The sequence below is a fragment of the Varanus komodoensis genome, unplaced genomic scaffold (assembly GCF_004798865.1).
Source record: "Varanus komodoensis strain SLA01 unplaced genomic scaffold, ASM479886v1 scaffold11, whole genome shotgun sequence".
Classification (NCBI taxonomy): Eukaryota; Metazoa; Chordata; class Lepidosauria; order Squamata; family Varanidae; genus Varanus; species Varanus komodoensis.
This window is the reverse complement of record NW_025335317.1, coordinates 25,829,626-25,853,709: the sequence shown is the minus strand read 5'-3', so window position 1 is coordinate 25,853,709 and position 24,084 is coordinate 25,829,626. Positions and strand designations below refer to the sequence as shown.

Sequence of the window (24,084 nt, the reverse complement as noted above, 5' to 3'; positions counted from 1 at the left end):
AAGTGGGTTACATTGGGATATGAGCATAAGGAGGAAGTTCGAATGAAATAAGAACAGACAATGGATGAAGAATAGGCCATCAGCCATGCCACAATGGATCGGTTGTAGAAGGAAAATGGCCCATGGCAAGAGCAAAGCATCCACCTGCAGATATAATCATTAAGAAGACAAAGAGTCTAATTTTGTTGTATAGAGCAATGAAATACATAATTTATCTCTTGTGTTACAGTGTAATGCTGTATAGGTCATACTGTTGCTCGTAAGTGAGGCACAGTAACTAGACTGTTGTCCTGGGATAGAGAGTTCTAGCCCTCACTCAGCCCATAAAGCTCACTGGGTGACTCTGGGCCAGTCACTGACTCTCAGCCTAACCTGTGTCCCAGGATCGTTGTGAGGATCAAATGGAGAGAAAGATCATGTAAACCACCTTAGGTTCCTTGCAGGAAAGGGACAACATATAAATATAGCAAATAAAAATAACATAAAAAGAAGCCACAGTTGCCCATAAGCAGCTGTTTTTCTAATCTAATGCATTATTCAGTTTGTTTTTCATTAAAGGGGTTGGTCTTGAAGGTAGTAAATAACCTAACTATGTCACAACATACTGATAAATACAACCCTTGTTTTAGGAAAACAAATGTTACAGGAAAACAAAAATTAGCACATAAGCCAATTTGTAGTTACTTGTTAATACAGTTGGCATTCTTATACATTGAACCCAAAGGTGCTGACAGGAGTAGAAAGGTATTTTCAGTTCTCCAGAGGTGGGGTGGTGGTACCCATGCTCTGGCAAAACCTCCTCCAATAAAGGGCCACCCAACCCACAGGCAGTAGTGCAGATCAGGCAGAAAGCAGGCTGCCAGATTAAGGAATCTTTCTATATGCCATGTCAAACATTAAGCTCTAACTAGTAAAGTTGTGGCTAATTTAAAAACTCATCTGTCTCTGCATATTGTAGAATGTACTTTCCTGGAATAGATAGATACCTGGTTGGGCATTCTGGGTTCATGGGAAAGATCAGAACATCTAGTTCCGTAGATGGAACTCTGCTCATGAAAGTTAGGATCCAGGATGAGAGTTTTGGTTTTTTAATCCAGAGTCCTGTGTGATTCTCCCAACAAGACAATTTATAAATCCTTTAAAAAACCAACCAACTGTTCTTCCATTTACAAAAGGAAAGCAGTTGGGAAACCTTTTCAAGTTAGGAGTCTCCATGAGCACAAGAGGTGCCTGGATTTGAAACACTGATGTACTCTTTTGCACTGTGTCTGTGTAGCAGTGGATTATTAAATCATTATGCAAAATCTTGCATTAAAAGTTTCTAAAAATGGAATGCCAGCTTGCTTATATTTTTCTGTTTTGTGTATTTTTGAATGGAAAAAATAGGGCTGTCAACTCTAAATCCATCTGGTTCTAGCAGAGGGAAGGAAAGAAAAAGCAGGAAGTCCATATTTGGCAACAATCCTGGAAGGCTAAGCCCGGGGGAGCCTGCGATGCTTGCCAAAGCATCTGGAAAAGGTAAAGTCATGATCTTTTCTACCAATCACAAGGAATGGCTCTGCAATCCAAAAATTATATCAGACCTACTGAAGATCAAACACATTGTGCTGCATGTGCAGCATTCATAGTTTGGAATAATTTTCCCTTAGCAATGTAGCTATTATAATGACTTCATTATAAATAAAGGACCTATAAAGTAATGTATTGTTTGAGGAGCATTTGATAAAAATATACATCTATTTTCAGTTGTATTAATCAGAAAACTATATTCAAGCTGAAAAGCTTAGTTTTTGTGTGATCATCTTTATGTTAAAGTTATGTGGATGGATCATATTTTTTACTTACTTGTAAGATGTCAACAGAAATGCAAGATGAGCTAATTTAGGCAATTTTGAGTTGTTTAATCTTTTCATGGAACGATAAAAAGAAGTTTCAGCTTAAAATGTATTTGTATGAGCATTATAGCACTCTTATAAAAAAATTACCAAAATGAACTAAAGCAAAGATTTGATGTATAATGCTATCGTTTTCCTAACTATGGTCAAATTATGGAGTTGGCACCTCATTCTCCCTCCTTTCCATCTAGTGTTCCTTACATTGTGCCCCTTTCAGTACTAGCCAAGTTTTTAAATCCATTGCAAACTCTTTCTAAAAGGAAACCCTGGGTGTGATCTATATAGGTATTGTGATGCCTCACTCAGTGGCATGTTACATGATGGTTACCCAGATCTGTCCTCCATGTATTATTTCTGCCGATCTATCCCAGATTTCTTCAACCAGTTAAAATTGTTGTTTAGTATGTCACCACTTTGTTCTAGTGTATATAAGCATGTGTGCTAAACTTTGAGTACTATTCTGGATTGATTTCACTCAGCTGGTGGGCTGTGGGGGAGTGGGGAAGAGAAAAAGCCTTCTTGGGGTTTGGCAAACAGCAGGAATGTGGGTATTGTGTGGATATTCACTTGTTTTCCTGCCTCAGCCTGCTGTATTCTTTCCGACTTGCAAATGTCCCCTCTGCTCCCCTGTCCTTTGAAAAATAATGTCTGCAGTGTCTTTTCAAGCCTTCCTGATTGTTTCCTTTGCCCACTTGCTCAAGAAACAACTACGTGAAATGTATGTCTGCTCAGAAGTAAATCAGATGATCTACAGTAGCTTTGAGGTGGTGAGAACAGGGGTGCTGGTCTCCCTGGGATTGTGAGGACAGGAGCAAGCAACAGCACCCTTTCTTCTTCATGATTTTTTGTGAGGGAGCAGAAAGCTGCCAGGTTTTGTTTTTTCCTTTTTTTGAAATAACTTCATGTTTCCATTCCTACACACCATCATGTACCTAATTGAACTAAACACAAACACACATACAACAATAAACCTTTAAGGTCCATTTTCTTGCACAATCCCCTTTCCAACTCCTCAGTTTCTTCCATTTTCTATTTTGAAAATTAGCCTGTGCTTCAGCTGGGTTTTGTATAAATACAACAACTTTGTTCCTTCTTAAATGAGAGAGTCTGTTGGGCAGATCTCCACCAGGTTAGCTTTTACCATTGGTAAGAGCCACATTAAATGGTTTCTTCAGCAGATGGGGAGTAGTGGACTGAAGGACCAGGAGCAGGGGAGGGAAGATTACACATTCCTTCAGCCTGCTCACAATTTTTCTTAATAATAATAATTAGCAGATATGCAGTGCTACACCTAGAGTTGCTTTGAATCCCACTAGGATTTATTCTTGGTTGCATGGCTGAAATGTTTGAGCATTCATGTGTTGATAGTTTAAAAAATCTTCAGATTCATATCCAGCTTTTTTCCATCATGACAGTGCATATAGGGTTTTCAGATGGTCCCCCATCTAGGCACTGACTAGACTCTCAGCCGTCTTAGCTTCTGCTAGGTTGCTGCATCATTCTATTCTATATCATGCCCTTGTTATTAATCATATCATGCCAATGTTATTAATTGTAATAACAGCCAATACTATACAACATTAAAATATGACCCTTAATCAAATTAGCCACACATCAGCAAAATTAATCTGTACTCAATTAAAGAAACTATGAGTGAATTTCTTTTTAGGGTTTCCAATTTCTGAATAAGTAAGCCATGGTAATGTTTCCTTTAGTAAAGAGAAGTCTTCGAAGAGAACTCCAGTGAATGCACAAGATTTCCTTACTCCTGTATCTATTATTAGTTTGGATTATGGTTACAGTTTATTGAGAAACATGCATTTGTTTTGTATTACCATTTTATGCCTATTGAAGATGAGGGGAAGACAGGGAAGGTTTATGAGATTGAGCATATATGACCTGAAAATATTATTAATTTTCTAGGTGCCTTTGATAGTGCACGACAGACCTGGGAAGAAGCTTGTTCACCTGCTTTTAGCCCTACAGCTTCTCTCAGCTCTATAATAAGGACACCTAGATGCTACCATATATCTTCTTTGAATGAAAATGCTGCGAAGCGCTTGTGCAGGCGATATTCTCAGAAGTTGATACAGCATACGACCTGCCAGCTGCTGAGGACATATCCAGCTGCTACACGCATTGACTCCTCCAATCCTCATCCCCTTCTTTTTTGGCTCCATGGGGTACAGCTAGTAGCACTAAACTACCAAACTGATGGTATGGATTCTTTGCATTCTTCAGTAACATAACATGTGCACTTCAAATATCACAAAAGAAATTATTATTTTTTGGTTACCACGGTATACCTCTGCTTACATCATTATATGTTTTAAACTAATGCAGACTAAAAATGGGGAGAAAACAACATTTTAATACATGCTTATCTAATTTCACACTTTTGAAACAATATGCAACTCAAACTTGATTATGCTTCAAAGTACACAGCTTTCCAAATTTTGCAGTAGAGTTATCCAATTGAAAAAGACAACATTTATATTATTGAAAATAATGTCAATATGTATTAGAAAAATTGCTTGCAAAAGATGTGTTGCTTGCAAAAAAGGGCAAAACTATGTACAAAAATACATGTATTAACAGAGGTGTACACAATGTGTGTGACAAAGTATCAAATTTAACAAAGAGTAATAGTTTATATGCTGCTGAAATGCAAGTTGAAAACTCTTTGTGGTTGTCATCACTTTATGCAGAGCCCATAAAGTACAGTGGTACCTCGGCTCATGAACGCCTTGGCTCACGAACAAATTGGGTCATGAACAAAAATTACTGAAAAATTGTTGCTTGGGTTGCGAACACCACTTTGGGTGGCAACCAAGATTGCAGCCATCTGCCCCCCTGCCCCGGTGGGGGGATGGCCACGATCACAGTTCCGTTCGTGCAGGGAAGGCGTCCGTGATCAGAGGTGCGCGGCTGCAGAAAAGACAGGCAGAATCTCAGCCACCTCCCCCGCGGCTCTGCTTTGCTGCTCCTGTCTTTCCTGCAGCCGCACGCCTCTGATCACGGACGCCTTCCCTGCACGAACGGAACTGCGATTGAGGCCATCTCCCCACCCCAGCACACCGTTTGCGCCCATCTCTCCCTCCCCCAGTGCATCCGCTATCACACCCGTCTCTCCCCCCCCCCCCCCAGGATGACGGGTGCCTGCAGGAATGACAGGCGCGATCTTGGTCGTGCTGGGTGGGCGGGGAGATGGGCGTGCCTGTGCTTGGGGTGGGGGAGGAGATGGCCACGATCTTTGTTGTTGTCACTTTGTTTCAATATTTTCTGATTCAAAAAATGGTTACAGAACGGATTAACCTTACTTACATTTCACCTTATGGGGAAATTCGACTTGGCTCATGACCAGAGTCCTGGAACGGATTAAGTTCGTGAGCCAAGGTACCACTGTATCCTCCAACTTGCATCCCTGTGCAGCATTCTGTACCACCAAATAAATGCTTCAAGATTTTGGAGGATGCATGCAGTAGGACCATTTAGAATAGTATCGCTGTCTATATTCATTATCACTTTTGTAGTGCACATCACTATGGGGAAAAGTTTCTTGGCAATATGAGTGATAATGCCTGAAATACAGCCCTTATTTTACACAGTTCACACAAGTGAATTCTTTTACATTCACATTATATTTAAATCATGGTTAAATGTAGCAAAGCAAAGCAATGTTACCACGTCAATACCAAAACCCAGCCAACTTTGGGGGAGCTACTGTTCGGTGTAAAGCATGTGTTTGTTAGTGGAGGATCACAAGTTCAGTCTCAAGCATCTCCAATTTAAAAATGTTAGATAGTAAACACTGGGTAAGTCTAAGTTTTGAGAAACTGGAGAACCAGTGCCAATCAGAGTACCTCATTATACTAGTCTGACTTAAGATACTGCAGGTAGTTTCATATTTTGAGATGTTTAATTATTGCCATTTGATCACATACTTGCCATTAGTGATGTGTTTCTGTTCAGTCGCAGATACAATTTGGGAGCTTTTACATTCTTTGTGCTAGTCTGTCCTTTATAGTTCATAAACTATTTGGAATTAGAGAACTTGGGTTTAAGACAATTCAATCCTTATGAAATGGAAATCAACTTAAATACCTGTATATTTCCTTAAACTGTTTAATTGAAAGGAAAGTTTCTGCCCTTTATGCAAGAAGGGACCTGCCTTTAACATGTTGGAAGCATTTGTGCAGTAAATACACTTGTTTCTGGACTTCTAATAAATACAGATTTATTTATTCAATGATTTCAGTTTTGGACTTCGTTATACTTTAAAAATAAAGGGGTTGGTTGGAATGCGTATGTGGGCTCATACTAGAAAAAAAATTAAGCTGAAGGTGTTTGTTTATTCACAGCCATTAGGGTTTGCTCAATTATAATTTTAGAGGTGCCCCTGGCAATTAATGAATCAACTATACAAACCTAAAATGAAAAAGCACTAGTTAGAATGAAAACTATACTCTGTTTTGAATGCATTGTGTTACTTTCAAGTCTTGGCAGTTTGAACATGTTAAGTGTTTTACCTGCAGATCTTCCTCTGCATTTAAATGCAGCCATGTTTGAAGCAAATGGTGGCTGTGGGTATGTTCTGAAACCTCCTGTGCTGTGGGATAAGAACTGCCCAATGTACCAACACTTCTGTCCTTTAGAAAGAGAGCTGGACAATATGGAACCAGCTATTTATTCGTTGACGGTAAGTGAAACCTGTTAATAACATTTAATGTGTTTTGACATGTACAAATTTACTTGATATGAATTTATTTAATGTATGGCTAATCATTATAATTTATATTGCTGGTAAAATTGTTGTAGTTAAATATGGGACCTAGGAAAAGCAAAGGAAAGAAAAATCATTATCTTTCTTTCAACTTCTGTCTTGATGCAGCAAAGATAGTGCATGTATGAAAACAAATCAGAGACACGTTTTTTGGATCAGATGTTGGGGGCCTCAGAGGGTGCAGCAATTTCCATTTGGTGCTTACTCAGAAGTAGTTGCTGTTCTGCAAAGGAATAAACAAGGAGCAAATTACAGGACAGCTATATCAGTTCTATTTACATGCAGAAGTACTACTATTCATTAGTGTGATTCGGATAACGGCTGACTTAATTCAAAGCTGGTTTTATCAGAAGCGAAAGTATCCTTCAATTGGAGAAAATTTCTAGAAATCATTATGTTATGGGCACTTGTTTTGTGTTTCAGATTGTGTCTGGACAGAATGTTTGTCCTGGTAACAGCACAGGAAGCCCCTGCATTGAAGTGGATGTCCTTGGCATGCCTCTAGATAGCTGCCATTTTCGTACCAAGCCCATTCATCGCAATACTCTCAACCCCATGTGGAATGAACAGTTTCTTTTCCGGATTCACTTCGAGGATCTAGTATTTCTTCGTTTTGCAGTTGTTGAAAACAATAGTTCAGCTGTGATGGCTCAAAGAATTATTCCACTAAAGGCTTTAAAAAGAGGTAAAATGAAAATTGTATGTGAATATTTAAGGCCTAATTCCATGTACAGGAAAAAATGTGGCTACCTATCCAACCTTTCCCCTCCCGGCATGTCTCCCCAACATGTGATATGCAGTCACTTTACTCAGCATTTTCTTGTCTTCCTTTCATTTCTTTTACCAGCTGTTTTTGGTACCAAAAAGTTGTTTCTTGACCAGCTGCTGCGGCCAAGCAGCTTCCATAATATATAGTTAGGCCTCTTGGAAGAGAATTATACTAGCAACGTATTCTGAAGGCTCTCATTTACACATTATAGTAAGATATCCTTTAGTTGTGCTGTGTGTATTTTGCTAAAATAAAAACAAATGAAGTGTTTGAAGAGTAACATTTAGAAATTTGAAGGTGTTGTTTTTAAATCTGTATCTGAGAAGGAGATCCCTGGTTGCATTCCAGTCTCCACATATTTGAGGTAATCATAATAACTGAGGAGCAGCTTCAACACTTCAGAAATTCTTGTTTTAGAAGATAGTTGGTTTGGAGAGATTGTTGATCGGAGGTGTCCTCTCAGGCTCCAGAGAGTTGTTTCTTCTCTGGTAGATAAATTTGTTGAGACGGGGGCAGGGTGTTTATTTCAGAACATACTGAACCTAAAAAGTGTACATTGAAACCTCAGCTACTAGGCAATTAGTTCCAAAATATTCTAGCAGCTCTAATTGTCATCTCCCACCAGACATTTCTACTAAGGAAAGCTTCCCAACACTGCTGGGTGTCTATGGTATTTGTGCAAGTTTTAGGCAAGTGATGTAAATGTCAGAATAAATATGCAGATTAGTTACTGAAAATTTCCAGTTCTGCTTCTAATACTAAATGGTATTGATCATTATGGCCACTCAAAATACCTTTGTGTTTTTATTATATCATGGAATACTCATGTATGTTTTGATATATGCCAGCCATCAAGCTGCTTTTATGAATAAAAGATCACTCAAAACCAGAAGACCTATCCTTTGTTTTTGTTTCGCTTTTACTTGTCTGATCCTGCAAGCTTGCAGTATGTTCAAACATATAAAAGCAGTCAACTCTCCCTGGTTTCAACCCCCTGTGCTAATTCAGTCTCATCTACCATTTCTAAAATGCATCTAGCAGTGCATCTGAAAATGCAGGTGAATCACCACAAGGAGAAGTTTGCAGACTTGTGGTGTGGGCCCTGGGGAGGCTTTCTCCAACAAAGCCCCTGTACTTTTCAGAGGAGCTTTTTCAGTGATCATAGCATAAGACGCTGCTGTTCAAACCAAAAGACCAAGATGTCCTAGTAAGTATTCACAAGCCTTTGTCAACTTTGGATTCCAACCAATTCATCTTTCAGGAAATAAATGACATGGCTTTTGCATTTCAGGTGCAGTAAATAGTCACCATTACATTTTACTTTGCAAAGTATGCAACTTATGATAACATCTGTTTAACTGGTTTCCTTTCCAACCTGCAGTTAAATATATCTTTCAGGGTACAGACATCTTCAGCTACGAAGCCTTCATAATGAAGTACTAGAAATCTCAAGTTTGTTCATTAACAGTAGAAGAATGGAAGAAAATCCTTCTGGAAACGCTTTGTCTGCTACTTCGGTAATTTAACTTGTAGGAAATTTCAGCATGTTCCTCAGCAAATGCTTAACATCCTGGTAACCAAAATCATAAACAGTGAAATATTACAGACGCATTTGTAAATTAACTTTCAATATCTCTTTGCTGTATAATATCTCTTTGTTGTTGGAGAAGTTGTACATACTCCTCCTAGCAGCATGATATACAATCATGGATGAAGGGAGTTGGAATCCAGCAACATCTGGGATCCGCTGGTTCACCTTATCCTAACTGGAATCCAGATATGTATATTCTGTTTGAGTCTAGTATCACTTTGGCTGCACTGTTCTCATAGTATCTTTTACCAAAGTCAATCACTTTTAAGTCTGCTTTATTTCAGTTGGAGGGTTAAGTACATGCTTAAATAATAACTGTGATCAATGGGATTTTGAGGTGCTTAACTTTGCCTGTATCCCTTACTTCTCAAGGAAACTACAGTACAAGTAGTCTATCTGTATTTGTAGGAAATCATATTTGTGCTTTTCCAGTCTCCTGGAGCTTCGCCAGTTTTCCATGCGTTATCAATATAAGAGTTATTCAGCACCACTAATTTGCATTAATTTAGTTTATTTAGCCCTTCTGTCCTATCTTCCTCCTCATTTATTTTTATTAGTGCTACTGAGTCATAGCTTACTTTATTTATAAAGATTGCATCAAAGTCTCTATTGAGTATCAATCTTCCTTTTAACTACTCTCTCTTTGTAGTACATTATATTCAGCACTTGCTTTCTGATGACTGGCATAGAACTCCACCCTAAAGACTTTCCTGATTTATTATTAAAATCCCCTAAATACATTTTTAAGAAACATCCAGAATTGTTATGCTCCAGAATCTCATAGAGGATGGTCCTTAATCTCAGGATGGCCCCTTCCTCTGGAGCTTGTAGGCAGAGCCAAAAGTTGCTTCTTCAGGAGAATGGTCACACTGTCCTCCAGACTGGCTCTGCCTGCTGAGCTAAATGGTCTAACTGAACTAGAGTTCTTTAAAGCCCATGTCTAGTTTCTTTTCTTCTGCTTTTTGTCCTTTCTCTTTCTTCATGTGGCCCCACCACTCAGAATGTCCTAGTAGGGTCTGCAGGAGTAGGGGAGTTGCCCAGTACAGATGGGGTTTCTACTAGGTGGGGACCGCTTTCTCACATTACATGGCACTCTCCAGATTCTGTATGCCAGTGGAGATTGGGAGGGACAGGCAGCATTGGCAGCCGTCAGATCAGGTCATGCCATCACTGGAAAAGCTGCAAAGGCTCCCCCCCCCCCCCTTGCTGGGCCCAGCATACCAGCTGAGGCCTAAGGCAATGTTTTTTCTGACAGTTCCCAGTTGACTGCACCTCACACCTCTTCTGCCTACTATCTTCATACAAAGTGAGTGGAAGGTACTGCGATCTTCCCCCACTACTGAAAATGCTAGAAATAAGAGAAAGGGCCCATCAGAGATAAGACTCTCTCTTTGCTTCCTTAAAGTTTAGGGTTTTGGGACAAAAGTGTCAAAGGTCACAATTTCATGCTGGGTGAAGGAAGCCATTGAGGTGGCTTACCAGGAAATGGATAGACAACCCTTGGGAGGAATAATGACTGCTCCTTAAACACTTCAGCGTTTAAAGGTGGTTTCTCCATAACTGAGAGCTGCAAAGCAGCCATTTGAACATCTGCATCTACCAAACTCTATCAAATTAATGCTGCTACCTTTGCAGGTGCAAGCTTTGGGTGTAGGGTAGTCCAGAAGGTCTTGCTGGTTTACAACACTGCTCCCTATAGTCCCACCCTGAGAATTATTTACTCGTCTGTTAAGTCCCAAGAACTACAAGGATGGTGCCTCCCACTGAACCCTTCTACTTAAAACTACACTGGTCCCAAGGTTTGGTGGGTGGGATGCCTTCTGTGGGGCTCTGCAACAGAGATTTCCAGTAAGGAACAACTGTCTGTTACAGGGGACAGTATTATGCTACATATAAACTATGATAATTAGGGTCATGGGTAACTTTTATTCCCATTTTGACATTTTATGAATTCATTTTGATTTTCCTGCACTGCTTGTTATGTTCCTTTCCGGATGAGTTGCATTTATTAGATCTGACTATATTGGTTCAATGAACAATATAGTGACTAAATAATTAAAATGTTTGTTTTGAGCAGCAGTTCAGCACAGCAGAGAGGAGAGCAGCTGCCATGTACAAAGTTACAGTATGTGGCATTCCAGGGCCAGAACCTTTTACCCTTTTTACTGTAAAGCAAGGAACCACTGTAGCTCAGCTTCTGTATCAAGTAAGTCTATTTCTGTTGCCACTGAGCAACCTTAACTCATATAAATATGTGTGTTTTTGCCTGTATGTGTATGTGTGTAGGAGGGAGTGAAATCTCGCTGTGTGTTCATGCACCAGTATGTGTCTAATGTGTCTGATTTTTCCATCCCCAACATAGACCCCCAGAAACACACAAGGAAATTTGGTCCCAAGTGGAAAAAAGCTTCCCTTACTGTACACTATGCAGTACTCAAACACATTCTGTCAGCATAACTTGAAGAGTATTTTTTTAAGGTTTCTAAAGTTCTTACTAGCATTATTCAATATGAAGATGGTTTGACAAACCAATTAAAAAAGGTGCTGGCATTAGCATAGAGGCTTTGTCTAATGAACACACTGTCTTCACAGAAAAAATGGAGTATAGAAACTTCTTTGGCAAATATAACTAATTCTCACTATACCAGTTGACAATCCAGGATCTGACTGGCTTTTAGAACTCCATGTTATTCTTGTAGAGGCAAAGAAGGTATGCCTGCCAAGTTTTATCGGGAGCATACTTTTTTCTTTGTTGTCTCCCTGCATCACACATCTGGGCTTTTGTGCATGTGCACAGAGCCTGGATTTTTCTGAAGAAGTGCATCTGCAGATGGCAACTCCAGTGGTACAGAATTCGTAATTTGAAAAAATCTTGTTGCACTTTACATTGTTATTTCTAGTGTAGTGGATGACAGGAATAAAAAGTGAGGGTGATTCACATGCTGCATTAAGTGGTCCAAGCAGGTGGCATTCCTCTGGCTTCCTTGACCACATTCTCACCAATAAGGAAGGGGCTGGAAAACAGCAAAATAGTAGTTTCCAATTGTTGTAAATTTGTAAAATACCAGCAATGGTTATTGACTCAGCTGTTATGACTTGGATGTGAAAAATTCAGGCTAAATCCCTGCTGAGGCGCAAAGCTTATTAGATGGAAAGTACCTGACAGGAAGCAGTGTCAGTGGCAATCCCCACAACGATTCTGATATACTCCTCTGTTCCAGTGGGGTCTTTTCTTCTGTGAATGAGTCCATGTGTGTGCATGCATATGTGATTCGGGGGGGGGGGGGGGCGGAAGAGAGAGAGAGAATGAGAGAGAGAGGGGATTTGCTGCCTCCTCCTCCTGAAGCTTGAGGCTTGACTACATGATCAAGGTAAGTTGCATTCTGATACACTTCAACCCCTGCATCCATTGTACTGGCTGGGCTTTCACACTATGGCTCTGTTAGCCTTGCAAAGGCCATCACAGAGGCTTGTGCTATGTAGAAGGAAGACTGGAAGGAATCGGTGTCCTTGAAGCCAGTTCTTTCTCGCAGCAGTCCTTTAACCTGTAACAGGACTTCTTGCAACGAGTTTTTTGACGCACATTCTCCAAGCCATTTCCCCCTACCTCCATGTAGGCCCACTCTGAAGCACCAGGCTGACTCCTTCCCTTCAAGCGAGTTCCCACTTGTGACAAACAGAAGTCTTGTGCCTCAGCTGGCTTCATTTGGTACATATGCTGTGGTACCATAACAAAGTGGGTCCCAAAGAAGCTTCTTGCATACTAGACTCTGAATCCATTCTTGCCTTGTTTTTTTACCCAGTGCACTTGGCCATGGTACAACCAGTTTACAAGTAAGACGAATATGAAAACTCACTGAAGACTCTCTCTCACCCTACACTACTTAGTCACTTTAGTATTGCAAGCAAAATCTTTTCATGGTAAAGGTAAAGCATTTGAGGTGCAGAATGACCCAGAGTATCTAGTATAGTCTGAATGCGAATTCTACTGACACATACAAAAAGACTTTGTTGTTATTATGAAGTTTTGTTTGGATCATATGTTCTGAATTGGATTAAAATATCCGTTACAGAAGGGGACTTTCTGAATGGTGAGCCAGGCTGGTTGCCCTTGCCCTTGGCTGCTGTTCTAATAGTGGGAAAATACTGTGCTCTCTTGAATTATGAGTAAATGGCCTGGCAAGCCAAAGTGGACATAAATCAGATGAAATAGCATTTGCCTTCTCTGAAATAGTTAAATTCTCAGATAGTGCATAGCCCCAGGAAAGGCATTTTAAATGGCTTAGTAATAGTGAAAAAACATATGTTATTACGTGCAAGATAATCATTAATACAGAGGCTTTGTTGCCAACACAATGAAGTTACTGATCATACAACATTCTGCCATTCTAATTATTATTATGATTTTTCTTTAGATTTTCACTACCACAAAAGGCATTGGAAAGTATCCAGCAGACTATTTTTTAATGGAAGAGAAATGCTTTATATCTAAAGAAAGAAATGAATATAGCAAACCACCATTCCAAAGAGTGCTTGGCCCTGAGGAGGAGCTTGTTCAGCTCTTGAACAGCTGGTTCCCAGAAGAAGGCTATGTTGGAAGGATTATCTTTAAAACACGTGAGGAAGTGAGTCCATTTGCTTCGGCATGTATTGTTCAGTGATAGTATCAGGAGGGTGACAAAAAGAGTATGTTAATTATCTGGCTTGCTAGAACCTGTTCTTGTTGGCAAAGAGCATTGAAAAAGAAGTAATACAGAACCCAGAGCAGTATTACTGTGACCTAAGTAGGATAACTGGGAGGGGTTAGTCTCACTTAGCTGTTTAACACCAACAGCAGCTTAGGGAATAAGGATGTTCAAGGCTGAAAATTCCATTCCAATACAATGGGATTTTATAGTACTTCCATTACAGCAATTTCCCCCAATTCCAAAAAATATTTTGTATATGTTGGGGCTGTTCTACCATTGCCACATATTAAAATATGCAGAAATTATAGTTGTAATTTGCTTCTGGGGAACATCTTGAAATGTGCATAAACGGTGTATTTTTAAAATAATTTTTAAAATAATTTCTTACTTTGTACTCCTGCATAAGTGCGCAGAATCACAAATATGCCTGTCCACAATATAGCCAGGCAATATAGCCACAGAAGGACATTTCCTCTGTTGTTAATATCCTTGTTAGTTTCAGACATTCTCAAAACACCTAAAAAAAAAAGCCCAGCACCTAAAAAAGGGGACACCATTTGTGCACATTTCCAGACGGGAAAAGGACAAGTTGAAATGTGCATAAATGATATTTTTTTTTCAAGTTTTGTATTTTGTATTCCCACTGTTCTGGAGGCTATTGTAGACCTTCTAAAAAAAGCGAGATTGTTTTTGGGAGAGATGATGCATCTTTGCCACTAGAGAAGGCATGGTGCACTTTTTACCAGCTTAAGCCAGTGGTGGCGAACCTATGGCACGTGTGCAGCGGCAGCCACGCGGAGCCCTCTCTGTAGCACGTGAGCCAAGCCGCCCCAGCATCGCCCCAGCAGCCGAGCATCAGGTAACCGCAGACATAGAGGGCATGCGCGTTCTTGGAAAAGAGTAGTGGTGCAAGGGGATGATGTCACAAGCCGAGGCATATTAGGCACCACTTGTCTGAGCTTTCGCATGGCTGGTCAGTGCGCTGTGAAGGATATATATGTATTTGCTGGGACAGGCTGTTTTAAGGTTTTATTTAATATAGTCCTCAGCTATCCTTGTCTGGGATTCCCCACCAAGTAAAAAGAGTGTTTTTCTGATGTGGAATCCCAGCTGTGAAATATGTTTCGCAGAGAGGCTTCACTTTTGCTCTTTTCAATGCCAGGCATTTTAATTTGTTTTGAATCTGTTACTGTCTTTTAAATCTCTGCATTGCTGATAGGTTTTATTTTGGTTTTTATTTTATACTGGCATTTTACACTTTCATGTTGTACCTTAGTTTGTAATTTATGATTTTAATCATTCTGAACCTTCCAGAGTACTTTAGCTACTGTGGGATATAGAAATGTAATACACAAATATTCATGTGCCATTTTTGTGCACCAGCTGAAAGAAGTCTGAATTGCTCATTTATAAAACATAAAAGATGGTGGAGGAGAATGATGTAAGCTGCCTTGAGCGCTTCGTAGGAAGAAGGCAGGATATAAATCGAAAAATAAATAAATAAAATCCATAATAGTTTTATGTTCATGTGGTTTGTTTCTGAAAATGTATATTAAACCTATAATAAAAACATAGTAGCTGGTTTTGCCCTGCTCCCTACCAGATACCCAATATCCTATATTCATATGTGCAGGTCATGGTCCAACAAAGAATTAAATCCAGTGATTTCCACTGAACTTTCTTTTGGGATTGTGACCCAGTAGGATAATCTGGTGTTACTGAGATGAAGCTAAAATTCTTTTAATTTCCTTGCTCCATTCTCTTCTACTTTCTTAAACTCTCTAATGAGTTATATAATTGCTGTTAGCTAATTATCACACCTAGAAAGCACAAATGCGTATTTTCCATGAACACAGTCCAGATAAGTACTTCTAGAGGCCACATTACCACTTTTTAGGTGCAGCCTGTTTTATGTGTCAGCAAACATTTTATTCACGTACCCTACAAACGTAAGTGGAATGTGACAGATGCATCTTGCAAACCCATGAATCATGCAGACCTCAAAAAGTCATGATCAGCTACCCCTGTTGAATAAAAGCTCACTAGTAAAACCAACAGTGATGCTATAGAATGTGTGTGGGGGGGGGGGAGTATTTTGTCTCAGACTAAAATAGGAAAGAGTTTTCGGCACATGCATGGCTAACTCCCCAACTGAAGTCAGTGTGTCAATACTGAGCTGTGGCTGGATCATGCCCTACAAAGTTTATTATTATGTAAATAGATGTGGCATGTCCAGTGAATTGATCCAATTACAGAAAGCATGTAAGAAAGAAAATCTCAAATGCCAGCTGTAGGTCTGTGTGAACTAGGGAAGAATGGATATAGATCTTTTTACTTTGGTGAGTTGATTTAAGCAAATTAAGAAAAATGAACGTGTACAGACTGGGAAAGACAAATATACAAAATGTAGGGAGAGAAATTATGTAAAGGTATGAGTCTGCACTGGCAAACTGTGTAGTTTTGGCTGTCTAAATGTGCTTAATCATCAAGGAAACCATTCAAATCACCCATGTGATTTCCTCAATATAGTCAGTGCAAATAAGACAACTGTCTACAGAAAACTGTTAACAGAGATTTGCCTGGATTTTGAGGGATAAAAGTTGCACTAGTCTATAGGACAAGTAATAAGCTTTTTGTCTGCTGACAATATGGATCTAATCTGCATGGTACTTCAGCCAATAATGAAATATTTTAAGTAATAGTTTCCCTCTGAAAGCAGAATGACGTGCCACTACCAGCCCATCTGTAGAGCTTTCTGATAGCATGCAGGCGGTGCAGCGAGATGCATTTTATTCAGGTGACGTTGAAACATTGCACTGTAGGGCAATGATGGCAAGATAGGCTGTCATAAATCACTCCTTCTGCTCTAAGAAACCCCAGCTGGCCCTTATGAATTCTCTTTTCTTCTTGTCATGTGGACTGTTAATTCTGGGAACAAGATTGTGCCTTTTTATGGACATATAGGGAAGAAAGAAATCCCTCCATAATTTATTTTTAGCAGTCATGCAAGTGGAAAGAACAGATATTGCTTAGCCCCTAACTCTTGATTCTTCTTTTGTTTTCATGGCAGATTAAGTCCAAAAACAATTGATTTACATGACAATTTAATTTTCAATGTAAGATACTTCAGGGGTACTATTTCTGCATTCCATTAAGGGATTTAAAAGTATCATTTTCTAAGCAAGATAAGCTTATCCTTTTCATGTTTTTCTAGAACTTGAACAGGAGAAATTTCTTTCAGGAGGAGAAAGACGAAGCAGTTACTGTTTCTGAAGATGACAGCTTCTTTGTTCAAGTCCACGATGTTTCCCCAGAACAGCCTCGGACAGTCATCAAAGCTCCTCGCTTCAGTACAGCCCAGGATGTTATCCAGCAGGTATCATGTACTACTTCTCTTTTTTCCTCTTATTTTCTTCTTGGTAAGACTACACATTGGCCAGTAGGGGAGCTGAAAAGCCCATCCGTTATGCAAAGGGATAGTTCATGCTGTTAGCCTTTCCTTGCATGTGATTTTAAAGTATTCTATTGGTACTCTAACACACTGCAACCCACGATACCAAGGTGTAAAACTATTCAGGCCTGTAGTGTGCACCAGGGACAATAGTAAATATATTAATACTTTCAATTGTGTATTCATTCAGATTGTACTAGAGGATTATTGCTTTTGGTTTTGCCTCCTTGTTATTTTCTTTAATAGACTTTATGCAAAGCCAAATATTCCTACAGTATTTTGAACAATCCCAATCCAAGTGATTATGTCCTTTTGGAGGAAGTGACAAAAGAGCAAGCAAACAAGAAGTCTTCAACAGCCAAAACATCTCAGAGGATTCTTTCTGACCAAGAGTGTGTATTTCAGGCTCAGAATAGGTGGAAGGGAGCTGGGAAATTTATCCTCAAACTTAAAGAGCAAGTCCAGGTAAGTAAATTACTGAAGAATTTTTGTAAACTTTAAAACTTGTCTGGTCACAATTGATGCAGGCTACTGTGGCTTATTTATTCATTTAAGCAACAGTGGGTTGCTGTGTACACTGGCTGCCATTTTGAATATTCAGGGTGGTCACTTTGGCTTATCTTGTGTAAAGCCAATGTGATGCTTAAGCAACCTTCCATTACCTCAAGTAACCCATGGGTTATGCGGGAATTAACACTTGCAGCACTCAACAATCCTTAGCGACTGTCCGCCATGGCTTGTGTATTCAGAAAGACACATGACAAACACCGCAACCATTGTAACTTTAACAAGTTACAGTGGGTTGCAGGTAGCATCTTAACCCAGTCAGTATATAAATATCTGAACACATTTTTATATTCATTTTGTAGAGAGAATATGCTCTGTGTTGTTAGGTGACAAATTCTTCACATTAGTGTTTAATAGCCTTGGATTACCAGGACACTGGCTAAACTGCACAAGTCTCAACTCACTTTTTAAATTATAGAATTATTCAGTTTAATAGAAGTATTCTGTTGAGCTTATTCATGAAAATTTCACTACGGAAGGCAGATAGGGAGAAGTTGCTGTATGGTCACATTTTCATGTTATGAATAGTTTAGGGAAGTTTTAAAAAGGAATTGTTTGAAAGCTGCTGTTACGGTGTTTTGTATATCCAACCACACTTCACAAGCCAAACAGTAACCAACAATAATCCCGAAACTTTTCCACTTCTCCCATGAGTGCAGGAAGCCAGCTGGCATTGGGGAGGGCCCCTCCTCCAGGGCCAAGAAGGCAGATTATACTAAACTTCCTAAGAAGGCAGAGCCTCCTTGGGAGCCTTCAGGTGTGGTTCTTACCTCATGGTGGGAGGCTGACTTTCTTGGCTCTTGCACTTGCCACAAGCGCAGAGGAAAAAAGGAAAGAAAAGTGGAGAGCAGGGGAGTGCCAGGCATAGGCCTGATCCTGGCACAGACCAGGCCAAAGCTCAACAGCAAGAGAGAAAACCTTCAGCAGCAAAAGAGGAGTTTACTCCATGTGCTCTCTGACACTACTGCACAGACATGTCAAACACAGGCCTATCTGCCACCTCTCCAGCACCAATCAGCCTGCAAGGCCTCCACACCCACCACCAGATGGACACACACTCTGGAGACTTACTATTCTCTCAGTGGGGAGAAAGACCAAACTGGAAATCTCATGTTCATCACTGTACAGGCTATACTCTATTTGTGTCATTTAGGTCCTCCTCTCTAGGAAAAAAGGTATCAATTCTTTTCCTAACCAGGTGGATGCTAGAATGTGTTGTACTGACTTACAGTGGCTTGCCAGTCCCCAAGGGTATTATGTTGAGTTTAGTCAGGGGCATGGCTGTCTCAGCGGCCTCTTGCAGAAGGACTCCCTTGAATGAGACTGCGGGACAGCTACTTGGGCTATGGTCCATACGTTCACCAGGCATTGCAAGATAAGACTGTGTAGCTGCCTTTGTTAGGCATGGTTTTCAGAATGGTTAGCCTTACAGGAGACTGGCTATATTCTATTGGCCCACCAGGGGATATGCTTTGTTGGCACATCCCCAAAACTAGCTGGCTTCCTGCACTCATGGGAGAAGCAGAAATACTTTATTCACTGGTGAATTTCTGTTCTCCACAAATGAAGGAGGTCAGCTAGGCCTTGGACCTGGCCTCCTTCAGTTCAATTTGTAGGTAGATAGGGTTCTTCCCTTCTGCATAGGTCATCTAGCTGTCAAGTATTCCTGGTGGAGCAGCAGCAGTAGCAAGACAACCATCTTCTCAAAATTGACATATTGGAAGTATCAACTGGGCCACACCTGAGAGGCCACACCTCCTTAGGAAGTTTAGCAGAGTCCACCTTCCCAGTCCTAGAGGTGGGTCCTTCCCCAAAGCTAGCGCGTCTCTCTTACTTGCAGGGAGCATAAATTCAGTGGTGGTGAAAGAATTTTCATTTCTGTTGTATGGTTCTTTGTTTGCAGGCTGGTCGAGATGATAAAAAGAAAGGCATCTCATTAGCTAATGAACTTAAGAAATTAACAAAATCAAGTAAGCAGTACCGGGGCTTTATAACTCCACCTTTACAAACTTCTTCAGATGGCCTCCAAAATAAAGATGACAAGACTACTTGCAGTTTGACTTTCAGTGACACTGTGGAGTAATCTTCTGTTTTATATTCAGGTACCAATGGTTTAGTTATTTATTGTGCTTTTATTGAAAGTGTTTATCCTCTTGCCTTAGACAAAGTCTTCCCAGAATACTATCACTGTTGCTGCCTTCAAGCTAATAATTTTGAGAAAAAAGTGGTAAGAGTGGAGAAAAAAACAATCCAAACTGAGGTAAAGTTATGAGGTATACTAGAGGGCAGTGTTAGGAACCCCAAGGCACTACAAACAGCAGTTGAAAGCAAACAGAAAATGGTGGGAGTTCTGCCTATTTATGCTAAAGAGGAGTGAGTGGGGCTCTGCTGGAAATTCTATGCTTACCTAGGAGAAACCTATCAATCAGAGGCACTGCGCAGGTGTGCATATGTGTGATGCACAGAGACCACGAAGGAGGAGGATTTGTTGCCATCACAGCAATAGACAGAATAGACTATCCTTTTCAATGAAATTTTGGGCACATTTGGATGGCAACATTTCACACTCTGTAGTTCTTAATAAGGCCTTTCCAGAAGATTGTGCGCGCGCGTGTGTGTGCACACATGCACACACACACACACAGGGAGGCTTGTCAGTTTCAGTTCTCATGTGATTACCTACAAGAGATTGAGCACTTATTTGCTAGATGACAGACTTCAAACTTTATAGGTGGGACGATGGTAAACAGTAAGATAACGTAATATGTTTGGATTGCATGCCTTAAACAGCAAGGATAGAAAACATTGGATCACAGTTGAAATCTCCAACATTAGAGAGGCATATGAGCATGGCGCTAGAGATCCATTTAGCTTCTCGAGTTTGGATACACTCACCTGAGTGTATGTTTTCTTAGGAATGACCATCTAGAATGAATCAGGCACTGTATCCCCACCCCACTAATCAGAACCACTAATCCTTACATTACGGTGTAAGAGATTTAGTAAAAATCTGAATCCATTTGTAGATTACTATTGCCAGGTCTAGACATATAACATTTTATGTTATAAGACAGGTATAAAAATAAGATTGAAACTTCTGATGTTCCAGATTCTAAAAATACGGCATTTATTCATTTTGCTGTTCCTTTGAAACTTTGTAAGATTCTTCAAATGAATCTAACCAATGCCTGTTTGGCTTAAAACAGAAAATATATATGGAAAAGTTTATGAATTACTTATCTATTGTCTCATGTATCTTACTTATTGAAAATGACAGAGGACAGCATTAAACATACAATCAATAATCTATGCTTCTCTTCCACCCCCCCCACTTAATCATTCTAAGAAAATCCCTTTTCTGAACTAATGTAATTCCTTCTCTCATACATTAGTTGAAAAGCTTCCATTATTTTAAGCCCTGATTTTAATAGAAGATTAAACAGCTTTTGGTAGATTGTTCCGGTTCATTTGACAGAAGCCTCTGAGAGCGTGATTGAAAATATTTAAAGGTTTTGAGTAAATAAGTCAAACTTCCACTTTTGTTATTTCAAGCTTCAATTATATGCTGTTTCTTCCTGATTCCAGGGAAGTGTAAATACAAGATACAAAAAGCCACATGGAAGTGCAGAGAAGCAAAGAAAATGATGGAGATGGATCCCTTTCTTCAGCCTCTTCTTTGAGCAATTTTTAATTTGTAACTGGAACATGTTTAGATAAGAAACAGACCTTTCTGCGGTGGAGACAGTCACAACAGAGGCTTGGCTTGGCTTGGCTTGGCAGTACAAGTATAATCTAGAGGCTGTCTATAGTGATTGAAGGAGCCAGTTCTGTGAATGGTAAATACAAAGTCACTGGTTTAAGGCTTTGCAAGAATGCCCTGGAAGGATTCCAAAATTATTTTCGCCTTCATATTCAGTACCTTTGGATGAGAGCATAAACCAAGCACCTTACGTTGTCCCTTGCAAACAGAAACAAGCCCTTTTAGAACAAAAGATTCTAAGGAAGTATCTAAAGGGAAAATGAAGGCTGAGGAGGTTCTGCAGTGTGTTAGGTTAAAACAATGCACTTTTAAAAGTTCTTTCTAAACACACACTTTATGAATATACTCAGATGTAGATACATTGTAACTCACAGAATGTCAGTATGATTCATATAAGCAGTTTGATTTGTCTTCTAAATAATATCAGTGTACAGTAGTCAGTAAATATATTTCAGTAGTAATACTGATTAGGAACATTTTTTTCATGCAGTTAGTGTATCCCAGTTTTTCTGTTTAAAAAATATTTATTTATTTTAATATTCCAAGGCATGTGCCACTGTATTATTTATCATGCCTTGCTTTTCTGAATTCTAAATATCCTTACAGAAAATTCCACTTTATTCTCCATTTAGAGAAAATAAATGTTTAATAAAAAGTGCATTAAGGAAACAATCTGTGTGTTTAATATCTGTTGACCAAGTGTAAAAGTGTTTTGAGAAATAACTGCAACATTTTACTTTGTATTTCTTAGCTAAAAAAAAATAAAAAGACACTGCACTGCTGAGATTTTTTAAGTAAAAGGATCTATTTTGAAAGCATTTTCAGCATTAGTACAATTGATGGCATTATTTCAATAATATACCCTCCTTTAAACTTCGTGTACAAGATAATTCAGTTTCACTTTTGGCACCAATCTTCCTATTTCTGTTCATACAGAAGTACTCATAAAGAGCTGTAACTTTTCTTTTTTTAATATGCTATTACACATTATGCAAAAAATTAAATCACAGCTGCTGCCTTACTTTAATCACCAAGGTGCTAATTAAAGCATGCATTCCAACATTCAGTTTAGGAGTAAATTCCTTTGTAATTAACAGGACTTTTTAAAAGTACAGACATAACACTCTCTTCAAAACAGGGTTTTTAGAACCTTTAGCAACACCAATGCACCTGCTTGCCCACCAGGATTATTGTGTATGAATAAATCAAGAAAGAAATTTGTTCAGTCAAATTAAGTTCAAAGAAATCAAAAGCAAATGCTGAAAAACAATTTGAACCTGAATGGAATGTAAGTCATAATCAGATTGGATAGTCTACAAAGCTTATTTCTGGCTGCTTGCAAAATGTACTGTTCACCTCTAGTACAAAAAGGCCCTTCACGTCAAAGAGGAAGCAATAGGAAGCTATCATGGAGGAGTATAAACAATTTTAGGTTATTATAATAAATATTTTCAGTTAAAGGGGAAGGAAGGTCAAGACTTAAATGCAGAAAAGATTGTTTGTTTATGTTTAGTCCTAAGATCTGGATAGTTTGTTACTGGAAGAAAATAAATATATTATTGGAGCAGCTAAAAAGGAAGCTGGGTGCATGGATGCATATAGACACAGTGCCCTCCTGAGGAGAACCTGAGACTGGGTTTACTGGCCCTTATACACACTAAACCTGCTTTTATAGTTAATTTTTTAGCTATGAAAATCACTACTTTGGTTAAAGGTGGACATCAGCTGTCTTGCCACTATTCCAAGAAGTAGATAATCAACAATCTGGAATGCAGCCTATTATGCTCTAGTACAAAGCTTGCCATCTGGGATTTTTTTTAAGCAAATGGTTGATTTAAACTGTGATGTTTTCACTATCACACTTTAGTCTCAAAAGACTGCAGCAATTACAGCTTGAGCCTAAAAGTAGGCTGATAGTATATCAAAACCTAATACCAAACTTATCATGCATAAGGGCTTTCTCAAGCTCCAAAGCCATTGCTTATAAGCTACCTAAAAGTTATGTTCCTGGAAATAGTAGGCTCAACATAGTCAAGGGAGGAACTCACGGCTTGTATTAAAGAAATTTCTATGACATCCCAGTATGAGACACAAAGATACACTTTTTTCCGGAAATCAATCCATATTTAAATTTTTATTTTGAAAAAGTGTTAGGCTGCATTAAGAATATTAAACAAGAAGTAACCTTAAAGTTCATCATATAACTGATGCATCCTGAATTCTTGAATAGCCTAAAATTTACACCCTGTATCCTCAGAACTACCCCAAAAATTCAGCATCCATAGTCTGAATTCTCCATAGAACAGGTCATTGTTTCTTTCATATTGTTGGTTCTTCTAAATAATTGCATATGCTTATAATGTATTTAAGACACTGGTGATGCCTTTAAATGTTTCGCAAAATCCAGGGCTCCTTGGACAACAGGCTTTTTGAGCAGCCTTTTAAACAGTTCATTCATGTCTTCATGCAGAAATGACTCCCCTTGTAAACATTTACTCTGAAATGTACAAGCATTGTAATGTCAAAGATTTAAGTAACTTCAAGTCAAAATTTCACATTTGTTTGTTTCAAGAAGAGAAT

General features: G+C 39.2%; 2 protein-coding genes across 7 annotated transcripts in view; one reads left to right on the top strand and one right to left on the bottom strand.

Annotated features, from left to right (window-relative positions):
- Positions 1 to 21,479, top strand: part of PLCE1 (phospholipase C epsilon 1) — a 177,477-nt gene extending 155,998 nt beyond the window's left edge. For 3 of the 4 annotated variants that reach the window (XM_044420646.1, XM_044420644.1, XM_044420648.1), the window contains 11 exons: positions 1,387 to 1,518; positions 3,819 to 4,112; positions 6,431 to 6,594; positions 7,102 to 7,363; positions 8,846 to 8,964; positions 11,116 to 11,244; positions 13,454 to 13,663; positions 16,941 to 17,102; positions 17,424 to 17,642; positions 19,648 to 19,846; positions 21,330 to 21,479. In XM_044420646.1, coding sequence (XP_044276581.1) covers positions 1,387 to 1,518; positions 3,819 to 4,112; positions 6,431 to 6,594; positions 7,102 to 7,363; positions 8,846 to 8,964; positions 11,116 to 11,244; positions 13,454 to 13,663; positions 16,941 to 17,102; positions 17,424 to 17,642; positions 19,648 to 19,827 — 1,871 coding nt within the window. In that variant the 3' untranslated portion in view covers positions 19,828 to 19,846; positions 21,330 to 21,479. The remainder of the gene's footprint in view (positions 1 to 1,386; positions 1,519 to 3,818; positions 4,113 to 6,430; positions 6,595 to 7,101; positions 7,364 to 8,845; positions 8,965 to 11,115; positions 11,245 to 13,453; positions 13,664 to 16,940; positions 17,103 to 17,423; positions 17,643 to 19,647; positions 19,847 to 21,329) is intronic. The other variant, XM_044420645.1, reaches the window with a different exon arrangement.
- The window catches only part of LOC123018489 (nucleolar complex protein 3 homolog), a 29,712-nt gene continuing 26,480 nt past the window's right edge, over positions 20,853 to 24,084 (bottom strand). For 2 of the 3 annotated variants that reach the window (XM_044420649.1, XM_044420651.1), the window contains exon 21: positions 21,708 to 24,001. In XM_044420649.1, coding sequence (XP_044276584.1) covers positions 23,870 to 24,001 — 132 coding nt within the window. In that variant the 3' untranslated portion in view covers positions 21,708 to 23,869. Of the gene's footprint in view, positions 21,572 to 21,707; positions 24,002 to 24,084 lie in introns of those variants that run through there. The other variant, XM_044420650.1, reaches the window with a different exon arrangement.